General features: G+C 38.3%; 1 protein-coding gene across 1 annotated transcript in view; it reads right to left on the minus strand.

Annotated features, from left to right (window-relative positions):
• Nucleotides 1-372: 372 nt before the first annotated feature.
• LOC141103399 (fibronectin type III domain-containing protein 7-like) overlaps nucleotides 373-20,394 on the minus strand; it is a 58,326-nt gene continuing 38,304 nt past the window's right edge. Inside the window, exons 8-14 of the mRNA XM_073592931.1 lie at nucleotides 19,033-19,290; nucleotides 16,266-16,520; nucleotides 10,367-10,621; nucleotides 8,911-9,171; nucleotides 5,669-5,698; nucleotides 4,532-4,590; nucleotides 373-3,136 (exon numbers count right to left, since the gene is read on the minus strand). Coding sequence (XP_073449032.1) covers nucleotides 4,559-4,590; nucleotides 5,669-5,698; nucleotides 8,911-9,171; nucleotides 10,367-10,621; nucleotides 16,266-16,520; nucleotides 19,033-19,290 — 1,091 coding nt within the window. The 3' untranslated portion in view covers nucleotides 373-3,136; nucleotides 4,532-4,558. The remainder of the gene's footprint in view (nucleotides 3,137-4,531; nucleotides 4,591-5,668; nucleotides 5,699-8,910; nucleotides 9,172-10,366; nucleotides 10,622-16,265; nucleotides 16,521-19,032; nucleotides 19,291-20,394) is intronic.

Genomic DNA, 20,394 nt, shown 5'->3' on the forward strand with positions numbered 1-20,394 from the left:
ATTAATTGTTGACTTGCAGAATACATGCTCTCTCTAATGTGAGTTGCCTACCTTTTTGATTAAAGTGATATTAATGACTTACTACACTCACATGGCGCTGCTTGTTTCTTTGTTTTGATTCATCCTACAGAGTTGATTCTTACTCGTTCAACTGGCAGCAATCTACTCATTATATTAGCACTAAGCCCTGTTCACACCAGAGTGACTTGTCATATGATTTGACAGGTCTATTGTCGCAAATGGCACTGTTCAAATCGGTGCAGCGCCGACTTTGCGGTGCCACATCAATTTGAAAAAGTAGTTCCTGCTCTACTTTTGCTGATTTCAGGTACAATATCGTGGCAAAGAACAGGTATTTTGTTTATTAATTAAAAAAAAAAAATAGTTCAACCCTTACGATCACTTTAAAGAACTTTAAGCTTAATATTTTACTAATTTAGAGTCATCACTTTTTCCTTTCCCTGAGCTTACTATGTACAGCATCATGCTGTGCATAAAATGAGGGTAATACAAGGGTAGAGTTTAGTTAATTACTTATGGAGGCTGACATTTTGACCTCTCTCTCTAATATTGCTAGTCACCAATCTCACTTTACTTGTTGGATGCTTGTTCCAGCTCAGTGGCCCAAAATAAAACTAGGGTGCAAGTAGCATTCAAGGCATGTCAAGGATGACTTCAACAGCAAACTGCGTATTCTCTAAACACAGGTTATCTGCTAATGATTTCTAATGAACGCGTACAGTGGTTGTATACCTCAGAAATGAAAAATGAATAAAGCATAACCTTCTACAGCCACATGAGCTCCGGAAAGGTTTTACCCCTTCATGACCAGAGCACTTTTTTGCTATTCGGCACTGCGCTACTTTAAGGCCCCAGTGGGTGCATCAGCGGTAAAAATAGCGGTGCATTGCTGTCAATTTCGCTGTGCTCTTCGGCCGATAGCGGGGTGCTTTTACCCCCCACTAGCAGCCGAGAAAGGGTTAAAACCAGCCGAGAAAGGGTTAAAACCACCCGCAAAGTGCTGCAGCAGTAGCGCTTTGCCGGCTGTATAGCCGCGCTGCCCATTGATTTCAATGGGCAGGAGCGGTGGAGGAGCGGTATACACACCACTCCTTCACCGCTCCAAAGATGCTGCTAGCAGGACTTTTTTTAGTGTCCTGCCAGTACACCGCCCCAGTGTGAAAGCCCTCAGGCTTTCACATTGGAGAGACAGAAGCGGCTCTTTCAGGCACTGTAGCGCCTGCAAAGTGCACCAGTGTGAAAGGGGTCTAACTGGCAATTAAGCGGTCATGCAACACTGCACGCAAATGAAATTGTTACAATTTTTTCACACAAATAGATTATATATATATAATTTCTTTTGGTGGTATTTGATCACCACTGGGTTTTTTTATTTTTTATTACATAAATAAAGAAAAGACAAAAGATTTCGAAAAAAAAAACAATATTTTTTACTTTCTGCTATAAAACACATAAAAAAATCGAATTTCTTCCTAAATTTAGGGCAAAATGTATTCTGCTACTTGTCTTTGGTAAAAAAATAAATAAAAAAAGTCTTAATAAGTGTATATTGATTGGTTTGCTTGAAAGTTCATAGTGTCTACAAACTATGGTATACATACTGGAATTTGAATTTATTTTATTTTTTTTAAACTAGTAATGGTGGGGATCATTGACTTATAGTGGGAGTGTGATACTTCAGCGGAAAATCTGACACTGGGTGGGAACTGATTAACTGAGATTACCAGTGACACCAATACAGTGATCAGTGCTAAAACTTTACACTGCTACTTTACTAATGACACTGACTGGGTAAGAGTAACATCAAGGGGCAATCAAAGGGTTAACTGTGTGCCTAACAAGTGTAATGTGTGCTGCTTTTACTAATAGATGTGGCTGATCTTTCCATTCTCTCACAGGAGCAGACTGTTCATTTATTGACCCAAGATACTTAATTTTCATTGGAGAGGAGGGGGCTGTGGAAAGTCGGAGCACTTCTGTGAAATTAGCCAAAGTGGCTGGCTGTTATAGGAGGTACTGCTAGACATACACAGATTCCTAAATATCTATACTAATGCATCTTCTAAGTAACCAAGTTATTTTTGCACAGTGCAGAAAAACACTCAACCCTGTAGAAAAAAAATAAAAATAAACTTTGGCTTTCGAATAATAATTAAAAATGGTTGTGCATTTTCCTGGAGAACTTCCCCTGAGCGGCTAGTAAGAGCTTAATGTGACACTAAACTTTGGTAAGTGCCTTCTATTGCTCTCAGCCTCCTCCAAATATCCTAGTTTAATTTTTTAATTTTTTTTTTGCTGCTATGATCTGTCTTCCTGTTATAGGGTGGCTAAGTTCATTCTCCATGGTCCCACTGTATGTAGGAGAGAATTGCAAAAGTGGGAGAGGGTACCTGTCAGAAAAGGGTACCGGCTCCCAAAAAAAGCTTTGAAATATGTTAGAGGAGTAGAGGCAGATTAATGGTACTTTAAATTTTAAGTAAAGGTCCACTTTAAGTAGCTTTTAGTAATGGATGCGTAAGAGATTGTTGTTAAATAAGATAGTTTACTGCCACTTTAATTCTTCCCTAGAGAATGACTTTAATTACAGGATTCTATCTTGTGCCAACTGTAGTGTACTGAATTTGGATGAATAAAGAGTCATTTCATTGTATTGGGGTTGATTTACTAAAGGCAAATCCACTCTGCACTACAAGTGCACTTGGAAATACAGTCGCTGTAGATCTGGGAGTAAGATCATAAAAAAAGGGGGGAAGCTCTGCTGATTTTATCATCCAATCACGTGTAAGCAAAAATGCTGTTTTTTATTTTCCTTGCATGTCCCACTCAGATCTACAGCGACTGCACTTCCAAGTGTACTTGGAAGGGCATGGTGGATTTGCCTTTAGTAAATAACCCCCATAGTATCCATCATTTATTATTCTACAAAAGTTTGAAATAGATATATATAAGTTCACCAGAGCCTTTGGAACATTTCCACATGTAAACAAGACCAAACAAATGTAACAGATAATAATGAACATTAATTAAAACCATTTGAATGTCCACAAGTAAATCTAAGATAGCTGTATGCTTTTCACTGTCAGGTCAATTGCACCATGAATTCCTGCCACAAAATCTGTATTTGAAATAAAAAGAAAAAAATAAAGAAGAAAAAATGAATAGTACACAAACAATGAAGCTCAACATCAGTAGATAGACAGTAAAGAGCTGATATACATATATATCATTAAAAGTTAGACAGTTTAATTAGTGTTTGCCAGTGATAGCGCCTAGTGATCACAACAGGGGAAATCATTTTAGCTTTAGGCATGTGTACACCCCTGTCCTGCTGCCTTTGCAACTTAAAATAGAGCTATAGGCATTTTTTTTTCATATTGGATGGAGCAAGGGAGGGTTATAACTCATGTCAGAGTTTTTTTCTCTATCTGTGTCCCATTGCAGAGATTTTATTTCACATCCTGTCCCAGAGCCAAACAGGAAGTGAGAGAACATCCCTGCAAAGTGTCCCCATTAGAAGATTTCTCATCTATTACTTTTCTGGGTACAACCCAACATTTGGGATTTTCGGTTATTTTCACTTTCAATAATAATGATAAACAGGGCAAATAGAGAGGGTGAATATCCCTAATGGGGACACAGACAGCGATAAAAACCTAATCCCTCTCCACTCCATCCAAAACTAAAAAAAAGCTTTGCCTTTAAATATACTTTAAGGGAAAGTGGTTGGGGGCAAGATTTAGCGATAAAAACAAGGCTCAACCATCTATTTTTTTTACTGTCCCTAACTAACCCCAATATTGCAGAAAAGATAAAACATTTACATTCAGGCAATAATGTTTATAAATCAAATATGCCTCAGCATACAACCCGCATGTTGAATGAAAAAAACAGTCATACATGGGCCACTTAAGCTGTTTTGTCTGCCAGAGAAGTTGTTATTTTGTTGGTGACCTCACTTTTATTCTACAGTAGGTAAGCAATACATTTTCCCACTTCCTGGCTCCCACCCTGTAATTGAACAATGCCTTGCAGAGCCTGACTGTCTCAGATTAATAACCTTTCCTCTCCCAGTACTCTCTTATGAACAACATTAAACAAAAAAACCCCAAAAATTATATATATATATATATATATATATATATATATATATATATATATATATATATATATTTTTTTTTTTTTTTTTTTTTATGTACTTTTTAATAAATATGTAAGTGAACTAAAATGTCTATTAAACTGAGCAATGCATATATGCTTCAATTGAAAGGAACAGAAATTACTTAAACAGTTTGTTGCCAGTTATAATTGCTGAATTTTGATAATAATTCATTAACTGGTCCTAATTGTATCCTTTTCCTTGTTTGGCATGTTTTTTTTTTTTTTTTTTTTTTTTGCAGCAGGAGCCTTAATGAATGGATTCTGTCATATGCATATTTTTTATAAAGTATGGTTTTAATATGTAAGGTCCTGTCAGCTTAATTAGTATGCAATATTATCTAACATTTTTTACCTTACTGAAAATAGGAGGATTCCCACGTTAAGTCACGCTTCTTTTTCCTCTATAGATCACTGCAAAATGAACAGTTGGAATACTTGTTAAATCAATTGCTAAAGAAACTACAGTGAAAGAAAAAGCTAAATATGTCATTAGTTGTAGGTGATTTTCTTTTTTTGAGTAAATACAGAACAATCATAGGTTCATCGCTTTTCTACATATAGTGATAACCTTAAATTGATGTGATTACATACCAAATAAAAGAAAATGATGATGATGATTAAGCCCTGGTTCACACTGACTGCGGGAATGAAATTGTGCGAGTTCAGCTGAACTTGCATGATTTCATTACCGCATGTCAGTCCTGATTTCGGGGGCGATTTAAGAGACATTTGTGTGGGTTTCTGCACAGATGTCAATGGAAATCGCATCCCGAAATCTCCAAAAGTAGTACAGAAACTACTTTTGGGAATCTGCGCGGCATCGCACCGATTCGGACGGTGCCATTGCCGGCAATTGCCACCAATTTGTGCCATTGCCGCCAAATCGCATCAGTGTGATCCAGGGCTCAATCAACTGAAATATTAGGGTACAAAAACACTGGATATTAATGATGCTCATGCCACCAACACCATTCTATGTAGGGAACTGCACAATGACTGACAGTGCAACCAAATTTAGTTAAAAAAAAAATAAAAAACATTTTTTTACCAGATGCCAAGGAGCTCTCTCCACGAGGCCACATATAGTGCAGCAGAAATACATACTGATATATCCCTTTAGGAACGTACAGTATATCTATAAGCCTTACTACTTGTAAAAAAACTAAAATTCTTAGCTCCTTATTAAGCACAGAAGGAAGCTTTGTGGTCATATAGCCCTGAAAAAGCATACAGCATACCAAAGAAGTGCTTATAGTGCTTTGTATGGGTTGTGAGCTGCTTGTTCTGTGTTTGAGCATACTCTAAGTCAGTCAATGTAAATGGCTATAAATATTGCTGTGAAAGTTTACCTTTTCAACTACTTTTTAATATCAAGTATGCAAGTGAACATGAGTGAACAGCCTGCTTTAATTTATTTCTATAAAGTAGACAGAATAAGTGAAATCTATTTTATACAGTGTAGAAATATGATAAATCATCTATGTCTTACCCATTCCTAGAGAACTTCCAGAGCATGTCACTGAAATAAAATAAAATAAAAAAATCTAAGTTAAAGTGTTTTAAAGTCAGAAGGTTTGTTTTTGTTTTTTTTTACCTTAATGCATTCTATACATTCAAGGCAGTGTTCCTCTCCCCCTTTTCTAAATACTTACCTGAGTCCTACATCAATCCAGCACTGTGCCAGTCTTCAGGTCTTCTGTCTTCTCTCCCTGCTCTCACAAGCTTGGCTGAGAGCAGCAGGAACCATTTGCTCCTACCGCTGTCAGTCAAATCCTGTGAGAAGGGAGCAGGGGGTTGGGACTAAGCTGCACTGTGTGTGCCTATGAACACACACAGCCCAGCTCGGAAGTGCTCATGTACGTGTACTCCTATAAGAAGCTGCTTCCTATGGTTGCACACACAGAAGAGGTAGAGCAGAGAGCACCACTGGTGGACCCCAAAAGAGGAGGTTAGGGGCTGCTCTATGCAATAACCTTGCACAGAGCAGGTAAGGATAACATCTTTTTTTTTTTTTTCTGTTAAAAAAAAAATTACTTTACAACCTCTTCATATATGTATGTGTTCAAATAAATAATTACAGCAGTAAATTCAAGTAATGAATTTATTGTTAACCCCTTTTTTTTTATTGCAGATAGATATTTCTGTTCATAAAAATATAATCTACACAAATGCATAAGGTATTTACATCTATGATGAGAAGCGCAAAACAAAAGTTAACCAACTTAGAATGATGCAAAGAGGAAAGGATCCCCGCTACTCCCGACCAGCCCAGGTGAATAAATGAAAAATAGCATTCCATGTTCTGGGATACAGGGTTATGATTTCACCTCTACTTTGAGTGGCGCAATCTCAGAATGATAACATCTCACAATTGTTTTCCTGCTGTTCTCAGACTTCCTGTTCTAGGTTGGCTGTTTGTTCTCCATGCCCCCTTTGTATATATGAATGTAGCCACCCGTTCCTGCCCTACACATCTACCTGCAGACATATTGAGCTTTTTGGGAGTTGTAGTACACATAGCGGATCATGTGACCAGAAATGACGGCACTGCTCGCTCTACACTAGCAGCAGTGAGGTACATCAGTTAGGGATGGGGAGTGTGCACAGGACAACAACAAAAAAAGACTGAAAACAACAGTAAGAGAGTTAAAAAAAAACAGTGCCATGCATTGTATACTTAATATTTTAGAACAATTGATGTTAAAAAATTGAGTTTAGTCTCAATTTAAGCTTTTTCTAACTGAACTTTTTATTGACTGCTAAGGTACTGTACATCAAATAAAAACACATAAAATATGCTTTCAAAGATGTATAGCGATATCAACCTGTTTGTTGTATTACTGAATGTTTACAGTGCATTTAAAGCCCAAACTTTTTGGGGGGGAGAAGTGGGGAAGACAGAGTGGGGCAGATTTGAAATCCCTGTCAGGTTTTTATATAGTTTCCCTTGGGAGAATTCACATTTTCTTTCTCCATTTGACAGGTAAGTCTGTCATAATGTACTAGTATGCACTGCATACTAGTACATTATGACTTAAACCTGCAGGGGCAGGAATTATTTCATTTATTTATTTATTTTAGGATGAATGTTTTTTTTAAATATTAAAATTTAGTTTAAGTTTACTACCACTTTAAACTCAGAGGTACGTTCTATTCTATTACACAGATGAGACAAGGTTCTGTCTTTAAAGTGATATTGAAGGTTAAATTAAAAAAAAAAAATAACAAACATCTTATACTTACCTGCTCTGTGCAATTTTTTGCACAGAACAGCCCCGATCTTCCTCTTTTCGGGTCCCCTACTAAAGCTCCGGGCTCCTTCTCCCCTGCGAGTGCCCTATAGAAAGCCTTTTGCTATGAGGGCACTCGTGCGTGCTCGCATAGAAATGCATGAAGGTAAAAACACCTTCAACTTTTAGAACCACTTTAATTCTTAAGTAACCTAAAAAAGGTTTCCTTTACTAAGAACTGTATCAACAATAAATGATTCATGATTCTTGTGGAATTCTCTTAACCACTTAAGGACCGAGCCTCTTTCTGAGATTGGGTGTTTAAAAGTTGCTTTTAAAAGATAAAAACATTTTTTTTTGCTAAAAAATTACTTAGAACCCCCAAACATTACATTTTTTTTTCCTAACACCCTAGAGAATAAAATGGCAGTCATTGCAATACTTTCTGTCACACCATATTTGCGCAGCGGTCTTACAAGTGCACTTTTTTTGAAAAAATACACTTTTTTGAATTAAAAAATAAAACAACAGTAAAGTTAGCCCACTTTTTTTTATATTGTGAAAGATAATGTTATGCCGAGTAGATTGATACCCAAAATGTCACACTTCGAAATTGCGCCCGCTCGTGGAATGGCAACAAACTTTTACCCTTAAAAAATTCTACAGGTTGCATGTTTTGAGTTACAGAGGAGGTCTAGAACTAGAATTATTGCTCTTGCTCTAACGATCGCAGCGATACCTCACATCACACCTTTCATATGCGGGCGCTACTCACATATGCGTTCACTTCTGCACGCGAGCTTGGTGGGCGGGGTGTGTTAAAAAAAAATATTTTTTTCTTATTTATTTTACCTTTTATTTTTCAATGTTTACACTGTTCTTTAAAAAAGTGTCACTTTTATTCCTATTACAAGGAATGTAAACATCCCTTGTAATAGAACAAAAAGCATCACAGGACCTCTTAAATATGAGATCTGGGGTCAAAAAGACCTCAGATCTCATATTTACACTAAAATGCAATAAAAAAAAAATTAAATGTCATTTAAGAGCTATGAGCAGAAGTGACATTTTGATATGATATGGAGAAGGGTGGGGGCCATCTTCCCCTCACTCGGCTCCATGCCTAACAGGGAGAAGAACCCGATTGCCACTACCGAGGGCTCCGGTAAGCGGCAGAGGGCACCAGAGCATGGCGGGAGGGGGGACCCCCTCTCCCGCCGCCCATGAAAGTAATCTCGATGCGAATCCACCGCAGAGACCACTTTTATCTGAAAGCAGACCGCCCGCTGAAGAAGAGGATACCAGGGTTATGGCAGCTAGCTGCTGTCATAACAAGGATATTCCTCTTCAAATTAGCGACGTAAAACGACGGCGGGCGGTCTGTAAGAGGTTAAAAGACAGAGTTAAAAGGCTGGGGAAAAAAAATGCATTCTTTATCTAAACTGATTTGTATCCAAAGATATTTCAGTTCTTAATACTTTTGATTAAAAAAAATTCCTACCAGAATATATTTTTTTGGGGCAGAAAGATATTTGGGTATCTCCACCACTGACAGGAGACACAACCACAGTATATACATCCCCACATAGTATCTCTGTGACATCACAGTAGCTGACACCGGTTAATGGATTGCAGGTAAAATTTCCTTTAGATCCATATATATTGACAGTGTAGTTTTCAGGTCCAGGTGAAACCCGCCATGTTACACGGATTCCACTGTTTGACAGCCGGTATAGCTTGACTCCAGATGGACAGCAAGCACCTAGAACACAAATACACCACTTAGTCTACAAATTTCAAAAAATCAGATTGAGAATTGAATATTTTACGTTCATGCTATGTTTATAGTGTATTCACAATTAATAAACAAAAATTAAATATTCTCTAGGTCCAGAAGGAAGTTGAGTCTACTACTGGCCTATTGTTTTCATAGTAACAAAGCTTGACAACTCCTATTACCAGTTTTCCTGGTATCTCAGGAATTTAACAAGTGCATCATTATTTCAAGGAGGAAAACCAGAGAAAAATAATACAGCTTTCCTCTTTATATATAACCATTGACTCACTAGTTTTTAAAAAGTCAGTTTCTGCACCGTAAAGCAGAACTCCAGGGCAATAACTACCAAAAACACAATAGGGCTGATTTTCTAAAAACAAATGGGCTGTTCACTTTATAAGGGAAGGTGCCAGGAAATTTTTTCCAATGCTTAGTGAATGAGGTGAAGCTCTGCTGCTTCCATCATCCAATTATGTGCAAGCAAAAATGCAGTTTTTTTTTTCCTTGCACCTTATTTTGTATTCATTGCAAAGTGAAATTTCACCACATTCTCCCAGTTCTGGGGCAATTTTGTTGGCAAAGTGCATCTTCCCTTTGCAAAGTGTCCATTTGCCTTTAGTAAATCAACCCTATATTTCTAGTTAGGTTTTAATGAAAAAAAACAAACGAACATTTTTTACATATCGCTAACATAATTAGGGCAGATCTTTGTGTCAACAGGGTTTTTTTTTTCATTTTTACAGAGTTAAAATGCTATTAAAAAAAATCATTGCATTCTTTATCTAAGCTGATTTGTATCCAATGATATTTCAGTTCTTAATACTTTTGATTTTATAAAATTCCTACCAGAATTTTTACAGTGCTTCAATGTAAAACAATTAACATGGTATTGCAGAGGGCAAGCACAGGGGTGACCTTATTAATATGCTGCTGCTTTTTCATTGTTAAATAGCAAGCTAGGGAAAGAGAAGTGACTGTGGAAGCAGAATTTCAGCAGCAATTTTCCCTATAGCTTCCCAACTGATAGATGGGTGACATGATTTTAGGGGGGAAGGAGGTGTAGTAGTAAGGAGGGACATATGCTTTAAGCACAACAATTATACAAATGACATTGACAATTTGGAATTAGAAGGCAGATAAACAGCATAAAGCACACTTTTTCTAATGGAAAGTGACTTACTTGATGAATACCCATGATATGTGCACTGTGACACAAGGCCTGTTTCACTAACTGCTTCTAGGGACACTGAGTAGCTTGTTCCACAGGTGATACATCCCAGAAGGCAGTGGTCTTCCAGTGTGTGGCACTTTGCCTGTCCTTTAGGTGATTCCAGCATAGTGCTATATGTCTGTGCTCCAACAGCGATGGACCAGCTGACATTTGTCACAGACTGTGTGACTTGCACTACGCTTATATTTGCTGGGCAGCAGGGAGCTGTAATGAAAATGTATTAAAATCAGTTATGTCATATCTTAATTTCCTGTGATATTTCATAGACTAGAATAACAATAGACATTTTTTTATCATATTTCTTATTTTGGATATTTACAAAAAACAATCATGATTGCCAATAGGGAATGTTGCTGCTGGAACAGTATGGTTTGAAGTTTGAATATAAAATTCTGCTTTTGTATGTCAAAAGATCCTCTAAAGGAAACCTATACTGAGAGGCACATGTAGACTGTCATTGCTAACATATCCCGCTAGCAATTCTAGTTTATTGGTTGTCATGAAGATCTAACGGTTTCAATCAGGAACAGATCAGGAACATCACTGGAGCCTGTAGGCAGACAACATTTGGGGTCCAGCACAGCAGCCCTGCATTACACAAAACATTTGTTAGTATTCATGGTCCTAACCTGGCTTAGAATATATTTATATATATATATATATATATATATATATATATATATATATACTGTAAATGCATTCCAAGTAATGATGGAAACATGTGGCTAAAAAAGGGGAAAGCTGCCTCATGTTGCCTATAAGAACTTACCATAACAATAATGCTGCATACACACGGTCTGAATTTCCGTCAAAAAAAGTGTGATGGGAGCTTTTGGTCGGATATTCCGACCGTGTGTATGCTCCATCCAATTTTTTCTGTCTGAATTTCCACCAGCAAAAGATTGAGAGCTGGTTCTCTATTTTTCCGACGGAAAAAGTTCTTGACGGCCATTCCGTTCGTCTGTATGCAATTCCGATGCGTAAAAAAACATGCATGCTCGGAAACAATTCAACACATGCGCGGAAGCATTGAACTTAATTTTCTCAGCTCGTCGTAGTTCAGAGAACTTTTGTGTGACCGCGTGTATGCAAGCCAAGCTTGAGCAGAATTCAGTCGGAAAAACCATCCAAGATTTTTCCAACGGAATTTCCGCTTGTGTGTACGGGGCATAAGGCTGATTTACTAAAGGATTTTAGAAAGTTCACACAATAAAACGTGTAAAGATTAACTTCAGTTATCCAATTGTGAAAGGAAAATACCTGTTTAATTACTTCATGATTGGATAAATAAAATCTTAACACACTTTTTTGTATGAACATTCTCAAATTCTTTTGTAATTTAGCCTTAAAGTGTGGTTAAACATACAGGGGAGAGCTACCTCTTTCCAACCTGTAGAAACTTACTTACTGTGCCTAATGTTAAAATCTATCCTAGCTGCAATACACGAACCACTGAGCAAAAACAAGAAGGTTGATTAGGAGTTTTTACTTAATTCTAACTTTTTTATGCATGCCTGCGCCACATCAGTAACTTCGGTAGCATTAAAGCTAGAGACATCCAGGCACATAAAATTATCAAAAGGAGATCAACAATCAGTGCCATCATTTTTCTCTTAGTACAGGTTAATTTTATAATTATTGATGTACATAAATAGTAAGAATTAATAGTAAGAAAATAGTAAGAATTAAACGTTACTTGTCATACCGCGCAATTGTCAGTTAAAGCGATGCAGTGCCTAATCGCAAAAAATGCTCTGGTCAGGAAGGGGGTAAAATCTTCCGGGGCAGTTAATTGAGGTAATAACATTTTTAAAACAAAACAAATAGTACATAAAAATGAAGTGCATAACATTGGACATGTACATGAACATTGCTTGTGAAGCTTGCCAACCTGGCCCACATCTCCTTCTCAGAAAAGACACAAACCCCTCCTCCCATAATCAACCAAAAGCACGAGGATCCATGACTCTCTGCAGAGAATATAATTTGTGTGTCCCACCATGCAATTTTGCTGAAATTCCACTAACCTGCCTTGTTGGAGGTGATGAGGTGCATATCAGAAAGTCTCATGGAACAGAAAGGATAACATTAACAGAAGTTTAAAACTAGTCTGTTACAGTGAGAGGTGAGGCCATCCATCTGCCCCAGATCTTATAAAAATTTGAGACGTGCCCCCCTGTTCAGAAATGTGGCTTTATAAAAGGGTAGGGCCCTATTCACTGAAACCTTCTAGGACTCTACCGATGGAGGAGTAGAATTCTTCCAGGACAGAACTATGCGTTTCCTAGCATGAAAAAATAATAGAGTAAGTAAGGTACCTATAGCTGTAGTAGGGGCCAAATCATCCACCAGCCCGAGCAGGCAGTGCCTTATAGAGGGACTTAAAGAGATAGTTGTCACCTCCTGTACACACATCAAATTATTGTTTCAGTATTTCTGTATATCAGGACAATCCCAGAAGATATGCATACAGTCAGCCCCCCTTGCAGCAAAATGCCAGCAAAAAGAGGTGACTGAACCAAAAATTTTAGCTATCTTCGCCGGGGTCATGTATATACGATGCAGAAATTTGTAGTAGATCAGTTGGTCATGGGCCGAGATTAATCAGGTAAAGGGTGCATCCCAGACATCCTCCCAATCTTCTGTGTCCAAATCAGGGACCACGGACTCCCACTTAGCTCTACACACACTCATGAGCCAAACAGTCTCAGGGAAAAGGAACTTATAGATAGTAGATAGGAGCTTTTGCAGATCATCCTCCCTTAACATGGATTCAAGGGCAGACACTGAGAACGAAACACATACATGTTTAAACAGTGTTTGGTATGCATGTCTTAGCTGTATATAATGAAAAAAATTGGTATTTGAGAACTGATGTAGAGACTTCAGTTCATCAAAAGACTTCAGCTGCCCATTTGTGGTGACATCACCAAACTTTTTAATTCCAAATTTCCTCCAGACCATTGGATCTTCAAAGGCAAAAAAATGGGGCAGAATGGGATTTCTCCACAAAGGGGCATGAGGCAAGAGTGGAAAGGGATCCCCAAATTCCTCACCATGGGCAACCACCCAAGCATGTAACACTGACCTCATAGAAGTGGTTAAGACCTGAGGTAATAAAATTTACCACAAAGCAGTGAAAGCAGAAACTCTTAACCCCATTGGAGTAAGATTTTTTTGTAAATGTATCTGATAATATTGTGCTCTCTCAGCACTTTGAAGGAGAAACATGGCAAATAAACAAACATAATACTCACCAATATGGCTTCAGCATCATTCTGATTCTGCAGGTGTCACGCGCTGGTTCAAAGCCCAAGAACTGAGCAATCACATGACCACTGGTCTCTCATCTCTTGGTCCACTGTGAGCAGAGTGTGGTGACTGTCATTCACCGCTCTCTGCTTTGCCCCCCCCCCCCCCTGCGCTCACTGAAGCACTGGGCTGTGGAGGGGTTGGGAGTGGCTGTCTCAGACTCTCAGTGTACGCTGAGAGACTAAGCCAGCTGCTGAAAGGGGGGGATCCTGACATTATTGCCACTTTTTTAAAAGTGGTCAGCAAGCACTTGATTTTAAACTCCACACTATATTTCTTGTACGTCAAGGACCAGCCCACATGGAGTAACTCCACTGCAATGCCGTCATATCTCATACACATATGGACCAAAGGAATAAAAAAGTGCTCATAGTGCAGTATTTAATAAATCAGCAGTGAGTGGTAACACATATAGATGTGCCCTTACATTAGGGGTGCCTCAAAAAGGCACTAATGAAGCCAGCAATGGGCATGGAATCTCACACCGGTTTTTATATTAATTTATTCCCGAGTATATTTATTTATTCTTATAAACCTTTAATTGGGTTTTCTATGAATTTATCATTCATTGTATTGGTTTTTATTTTTGGAATCAATCAACGTGCAGAATGTCTTATTGTGCATGTCATTTATTCTTAGTTCTTAACCCCCAATCAGTGTATTCTTGGTACAACAGTTAAAATATTATGGCAGCGAGATTGGCCTATCAGCAGCCAGCCTCTGGTATATAAGACTTCAACAATATGGCTACCGGTTATCTTCCTGATGACACCAGTGTGACGAAACACATAGAGGTGGAACTTCCGGTATGCAGTTTCAGTGTTTGGACCGTGCATCAGCTCCAGAATGTGTCACAGTGGCAGAGCGAGATATATAGTTATTGCTGGCTGTATTGGTGCCTTTTTGAGGCACCTCTAATTTAAGGGCACATCTATATGTTTTTACCACTCACTGTTGATTTAATAAATGCTGCACTATGAGAATATTTATATTCCTTTGGTCGATATGTGAATGAGATATGATGGCATTGCGGTGGAGTTAACCTGTGTAACTAACTAAGAGTTGGGCTGGTCCTTGACATACAAGAGACTGGGGCGTTTATTTACTAAAGCTGGGGATGGCAAAATCAGGCTCACTTCTGCATAGAAACCAATCAGCTTCTAACTTCAGTTTGTTAAATTAGGCTTTGGTAAGAAAACCTGGAAGCTGATTGGTTTCTATGCAGAAGTGAATCTGATTTTGCACTCTCCAGCTTTAGTAAATAAACTCCACTATAGTGTGTGGCATTTATAACTTTTAAAAAGGGTGTCGCATGCCATCTGGTGAGTGTTTAGTGTTTCATTAACCAGTGGGTGTACCAGCACGTGAATTTAGGTTACACCTAAACCTGTATCATATCCCGCAAAAAAAACATCAACGCACAATACCAGCTGTACTTTTATAGTGAAGTTTCTTAACAGATTTTTGTAACTAGCAGTAAGTAGGGCCATAGATAATTTTTTTTAATGGGGGTTCAGCTCTCTCAGATTGCAAGAGTGACACAAAATTGTGTCAGGCAGACATATGGGACAATGCAACTAAATCAGAGTCAGTGAATATGCACCAGTAGGCAGAGTGAGGGAAAACCACAGTCACTTACCGATATACTAATGGCTTGACCTCTCTTTGAAAGAGAGGTCAAGAGAGTTGCAGGCACCAGGCAGAATTAATTATCTAATCCAGTGGCCAAAAGTAGAGCCTGGTGGGCTGGACTTAAGTGGCATTGCAGGCTGGGCATGTTACATTACAGCACTGCACAGAGGCCAGCTGCACAGATCACTCTGTCACTTGGGCCAGTAGATCACTGCAGTTCTATACGCAGTGCCATCTGCAGTTTAGATTGCTCCACCTGTTAATTTTATTTTACTGGCTTTTGCACTGTTGTTAAGAGCCACTGGGTACATAGGCAGGGCATTCTGGGGCATTGGGACCCCCTAGACCCCCTTATCTACACCCCCACCAATAAGCATTAGAATTTCAGAACAAATATAAAATAATGTGGTATATGTCCAATGAAAAACCTGCTTCCATCCTTCACGGCAAATCCCATAAATCTAAGAAAATTTGGAAATCCCTTCTTCGAAAAGACTTTAATAGGTCCTTTATATGCATATAAAACCAAACATTGCTTATATTAGCGTCCACAAGCTCTTCCTTGTGTAGATTTGCTTCCCCTGTTCCTCCTTCATTTATATTCTCTTTCCTTCTTTTCTATTCATCTATTTCCTCTTCAATCTCTTTAATTTATCTCACACCAATATTTATCTATACTAAAATAGAGCAAGTAGGTATAAATCCACAATTTATATTCATTTTTAAGACTTTATTACCATTTATACTGTACGTTGACCTATGATTGATAACAGGATAAGTATATGAGCTATATTCATAGCTACTATTGCATAAATATCTCTATAAACCTCTTATTTTGCTGTATTATTATCTAATATTTTAATTGAATTTATTGAACCTGAAGAATTTCAGAACAAACAGTTACCTGTCTCTAAAGGCACACTGTAGCTAGGCAGACTTGTTCCTTCAGAAGTGGAGGCCAGCACATGAACCATATGCATTGATCCACATGGAAGTTTCCCCAGTGTGCATGAAGTGCCTGCGCTGCTGCAGTTCCATAATCCATTCTCTCCTCGTGCAGTCACTGTGTACTCTGCACCATTGTTATTAGGCTCCCAGGTAACTATAAAGTTACTTACATCAACCATTGTGATATTCTTGATTTCAGGGCTACATGGAGCTGGAAGAAAAACAAATTGTTTCATTTTTCACAATTTTTTTTTTCATTTTAGAGAAGACCAACTTGAGTCTTACCATCCCTAAATGTTTTGTTCTGGAATTTTGCAGGGAACCTTTTGTCAGAATATAAAATGTGAATGCTTTGGTCGATAAAATTGGCAGCAGTTATGACATCATTCAAAACACTTCACAAACATGGAACAAACTGTTATTATTAGGTTCACATCTGAGCGATTTGAAATCGCAGGCAGAATCGGAGCGATTGTAAATGGAGCTATCACAGAAAGGAAAGTAAGAATTTTTTTTAGAATGTTTACATACAGCTAATAAGGAGATGCTTCCTTTTCAGCATCATCAAATGAGAACTGTAGGTAAAATACCAAAAAATTAGGAATGTATATAAGAAGTGAAAAACCATTTGTCTTTATCATTGCCATGTTATTATATGTACTATTTAAAAAAAAAACATATTATTTCACAATGAAAACTAGACACTACATAGAATGCACACCAGTAAACTTTCCCATCATAAGTTTAAGAAGTAATTGAAATTTGCTATTAGAAGCTATTCAGATAGCCAACAAAAGGTATCAGTAGTCTTTCAATGTGCCTGCTTTTATGGACTGATAGCAATATACAATATTATATTAATGCTACTAACATTCACACATTTGTCTGCTTTAAGGCAAATCCACTTTGTAGTACAAGTGCACTGCAAGTGCACTTGGAAGTGCAGTCGCTGCAGATCTGAGGGGGACATACAAGGAGAATAAAAAACAGTATTTTAGCTTGCACATGATTGGACGATAAAATCAGCAGAGCTTCCCCACATTTCAGATCTTCCCCTCAGATTTACAGCGACTGCACTTCCAAGTGCACTTGCAGTGCACTTGTAGTGCAAAGTGGATTTGCCTTTAGTAAACAACCCCCCATGTGTATGTTAAATCACTGATGCATCCACAAACCAAGGCAAACCACCTCATGGTAATCACTTCCTCTATGCTGGTTTCACACTGGTGGGCTGCAGGGGGAATCCGTTATTTTCATGTGCTGCACACTCGGTTTTAGCTGCGGTCCCATAGACTTCTATTAGGTCATACGTTTTTTGCCATGTTTTCTCAAAGCACACCAAAAGTCCTGCATGCTGAATCTTTGGTGCACTTTCAGAAACTGCGGCAAAACAGGTGACCTAACGCTGTGGCCAATCCACAGTGCACCAGTGAGAAATCGTCCTTAAAGAATAAGTTCACCTTTTGGCAAAAAATAATAAATGCACATTGTTTTGCAGGTAAAAAAATGTGCATTTATTATATTTTGTTTTGGGAGCCTGTAAAGCATTGCACCATTGATCAGCAGGTCACTGATGCCATGCAGGTCTCCTGCAGACGTGTCAGTGTATCTGCTTCATTGAGGAGGAAGCCTATAAATTCTTACAGGAAGACTCAATGAGCTACCACAGAGCTCACAGCGCCATGATAGCTCATTGAAAACTACAAGCCGACAGCTGCAAAGGATGGTCACAGAGGACTTTGAAGGAGCGACGCAGTCGGGTGGGCGGAGCCCCACACAGCTGCATCTTTTTTAAATTGTGGCAGCAGACACTTGGAGAAGGTGAGGGGGGGGGCACAGGGGCCAGTGCATTCATAACATGTTACACGCTGAACATGTTGTGAAAGGTGAACATATCCAGGAGGCACCTTTGGATAGCAGCATTGATAGTCTGGGGGGAGGGTAGTGTTAGATATACTAGCAGATTTAGATACACTAACAAATTGAAGCCAAATTGCTATTAATACCTTATGAGCAGTTACAGCAAACAGTTTTTTTTTTTCCTTTTGGATAAAGGCTTTACAATAAATAAAAGCTGATGGTTGTAAGCATCCCTGTCAGTGCTAAAGGGTTTGAGTTGATTTACTAAAACTGCAGAGTGCAAGATCTGGTGCAGCTGTACATGGTAGCCAATCAGCTTCTAACTTCAGCTTGTTCAATTAAGTTTTGACAAAAAAAAGAAAAAAATGGATGCTGATTGGTTTCTATGCAGAGCTGCACCAGATTTTGCACTCTCCAGTTTTAATTCTTAGCAAATCAACCCCTTGTCTAATCCCTGCAACTGCTACATGTGCAGGAGATCTTGTTCTTTTGGAAGACAACAGACTTACTGGCAGGACCACCAGGTAAAAAATAAAAGAATAAAACTAATGGAGCCATCACATCTAAGAGTTTGTAAGCTGCATAATATGAAATATTTCCTTTTGGGTTTAATACTGCTTTCATTTTCAGTTTTTTTTCTTTTTTTTAATAGGCTGATTTGCAAGGTTATTTAAACTAGCTATATTATTATTCTGCAGATAAAAAATAATATAATAAAATATGACATATATATATATATATATATATATATATATATATATATATATATATATATATACACACACATACACACATACACACATATAATAAAATAGAAAATGATATGTTTTATATTACATCAATAATATATACTATATACATACCTGTCTTCATATACTTAGATGCACATGAGGTATTGCTGCCTCTGTTTTCACTGTAGGAAAAGACAGTTACATTGTATTGCCTATTACACTGAAGGCCAGATAGAGCACAAACTGTGGCGGTGTCATTACAGAGGATGACAGTGGTCCCATCAACTGCCTTGGTCTCATACATTTCTGCACCTCGCACAGCAGACCAAACAATCTCCAGAGTATCCCCAGATACGAAGGCCGGAGTAATATCACTGGGGCAACAAGGAGCTGTAGAACAATTACATGTCCTGTAAGATTTGGTGGTAAATTGCAAACAGCAAGGCAATAAGTACATATCAACATAAGTTACCATCTACCCCAGTAGTAGCCATTTCTACTCTTACCCCTCAGTAAGCAAGCCATCTGGAAGTCCAACTTGGTACATTGGTATAAAATGTGTCCAGGGCATAGTGAACATTTAGAACCCAGATTATATTCATATAGGCAAATAAAACTGCTAAATTGTGATAACCGATTCCTGCTAGAGGAAACCGTAACTCCAAAAACAAGTCAGTGAACCACTAGTAGTACAGTATGTAGTAAACATTGTAATTATGCTAAATTAATCTGATCCTTTTTAAAATCCATTGCTGCCACATTCAGCAAGCGCGTACGCGTGCCTCTAGACGCATCGCCTCTTGTCAGATTTCAAAATTATGCAACTTTTTCATCTTTCGTGTTGAGATTAGTGCAAATATTTTCGTTTCTTACATGGTCATACTATCTCACAATTCTACTTGTATCATTGAGATTTTGTAACAAAGATTATATAGTCGATTTATAAAAAAAATTGCTTTGCAAAAGTCTCAGCATTCATGCAAAAGTCACAAATAACACTAAAAATGTTTGTAATATGTTTGAGATGTCAGTTTCTATTGTTGCTTTTCACAGGGCGAATCTAATATCCCTTTACATCTGATCCTAAGAGAAAAATTGGTTGTAAAAGCAATTTTTTAAATTAAAATAATAAACATGTTATAATTACCTGCTCTGTGCAAGGCTATTGCACAGAGTAGCCCCATTTCTCCTCTTTTGGGGTCCCCTACCAGCTCTGTTCCCTCCTCCTCTTCTGCATATGTGCTATGGGGGCACACTGTGGGCACACTCCTAAGCTAGGCTGTTTGTGCCCATAAACACACACAGCACGGCTCAGTTCTGCCCCCCACTCCCTCCTCACAGGATTTGACTGACAGCAGTAGGAGCCAATGGCTCTTGCTTCTCTCAGCAAATCCTGTGAATGCAGAAAGAGAGGAGAATGGGGCTGCTGGCAGGGAAAGAGCTGGATTCAGAGTGGTGTCAGGTAAGTGTTTAAGGAGGGAGGGGCAGGCAGCA

The sequence above is a fragment of the Aquarana catesbeiana genome, linkage group LG07, assembly GCF_042186555.1.
Source record: "Aquarana catesbeiana isolate 2022-GZ linkage group LG07, ASM4218655v1, whole genome shotgun sequence".
Classification (NCBI taxonomy): Eukaryota; Metazoa; Chordata; class Amphibia; order Anura; family Ranidae; genus Aquarana; species Aquarana catesbeiana.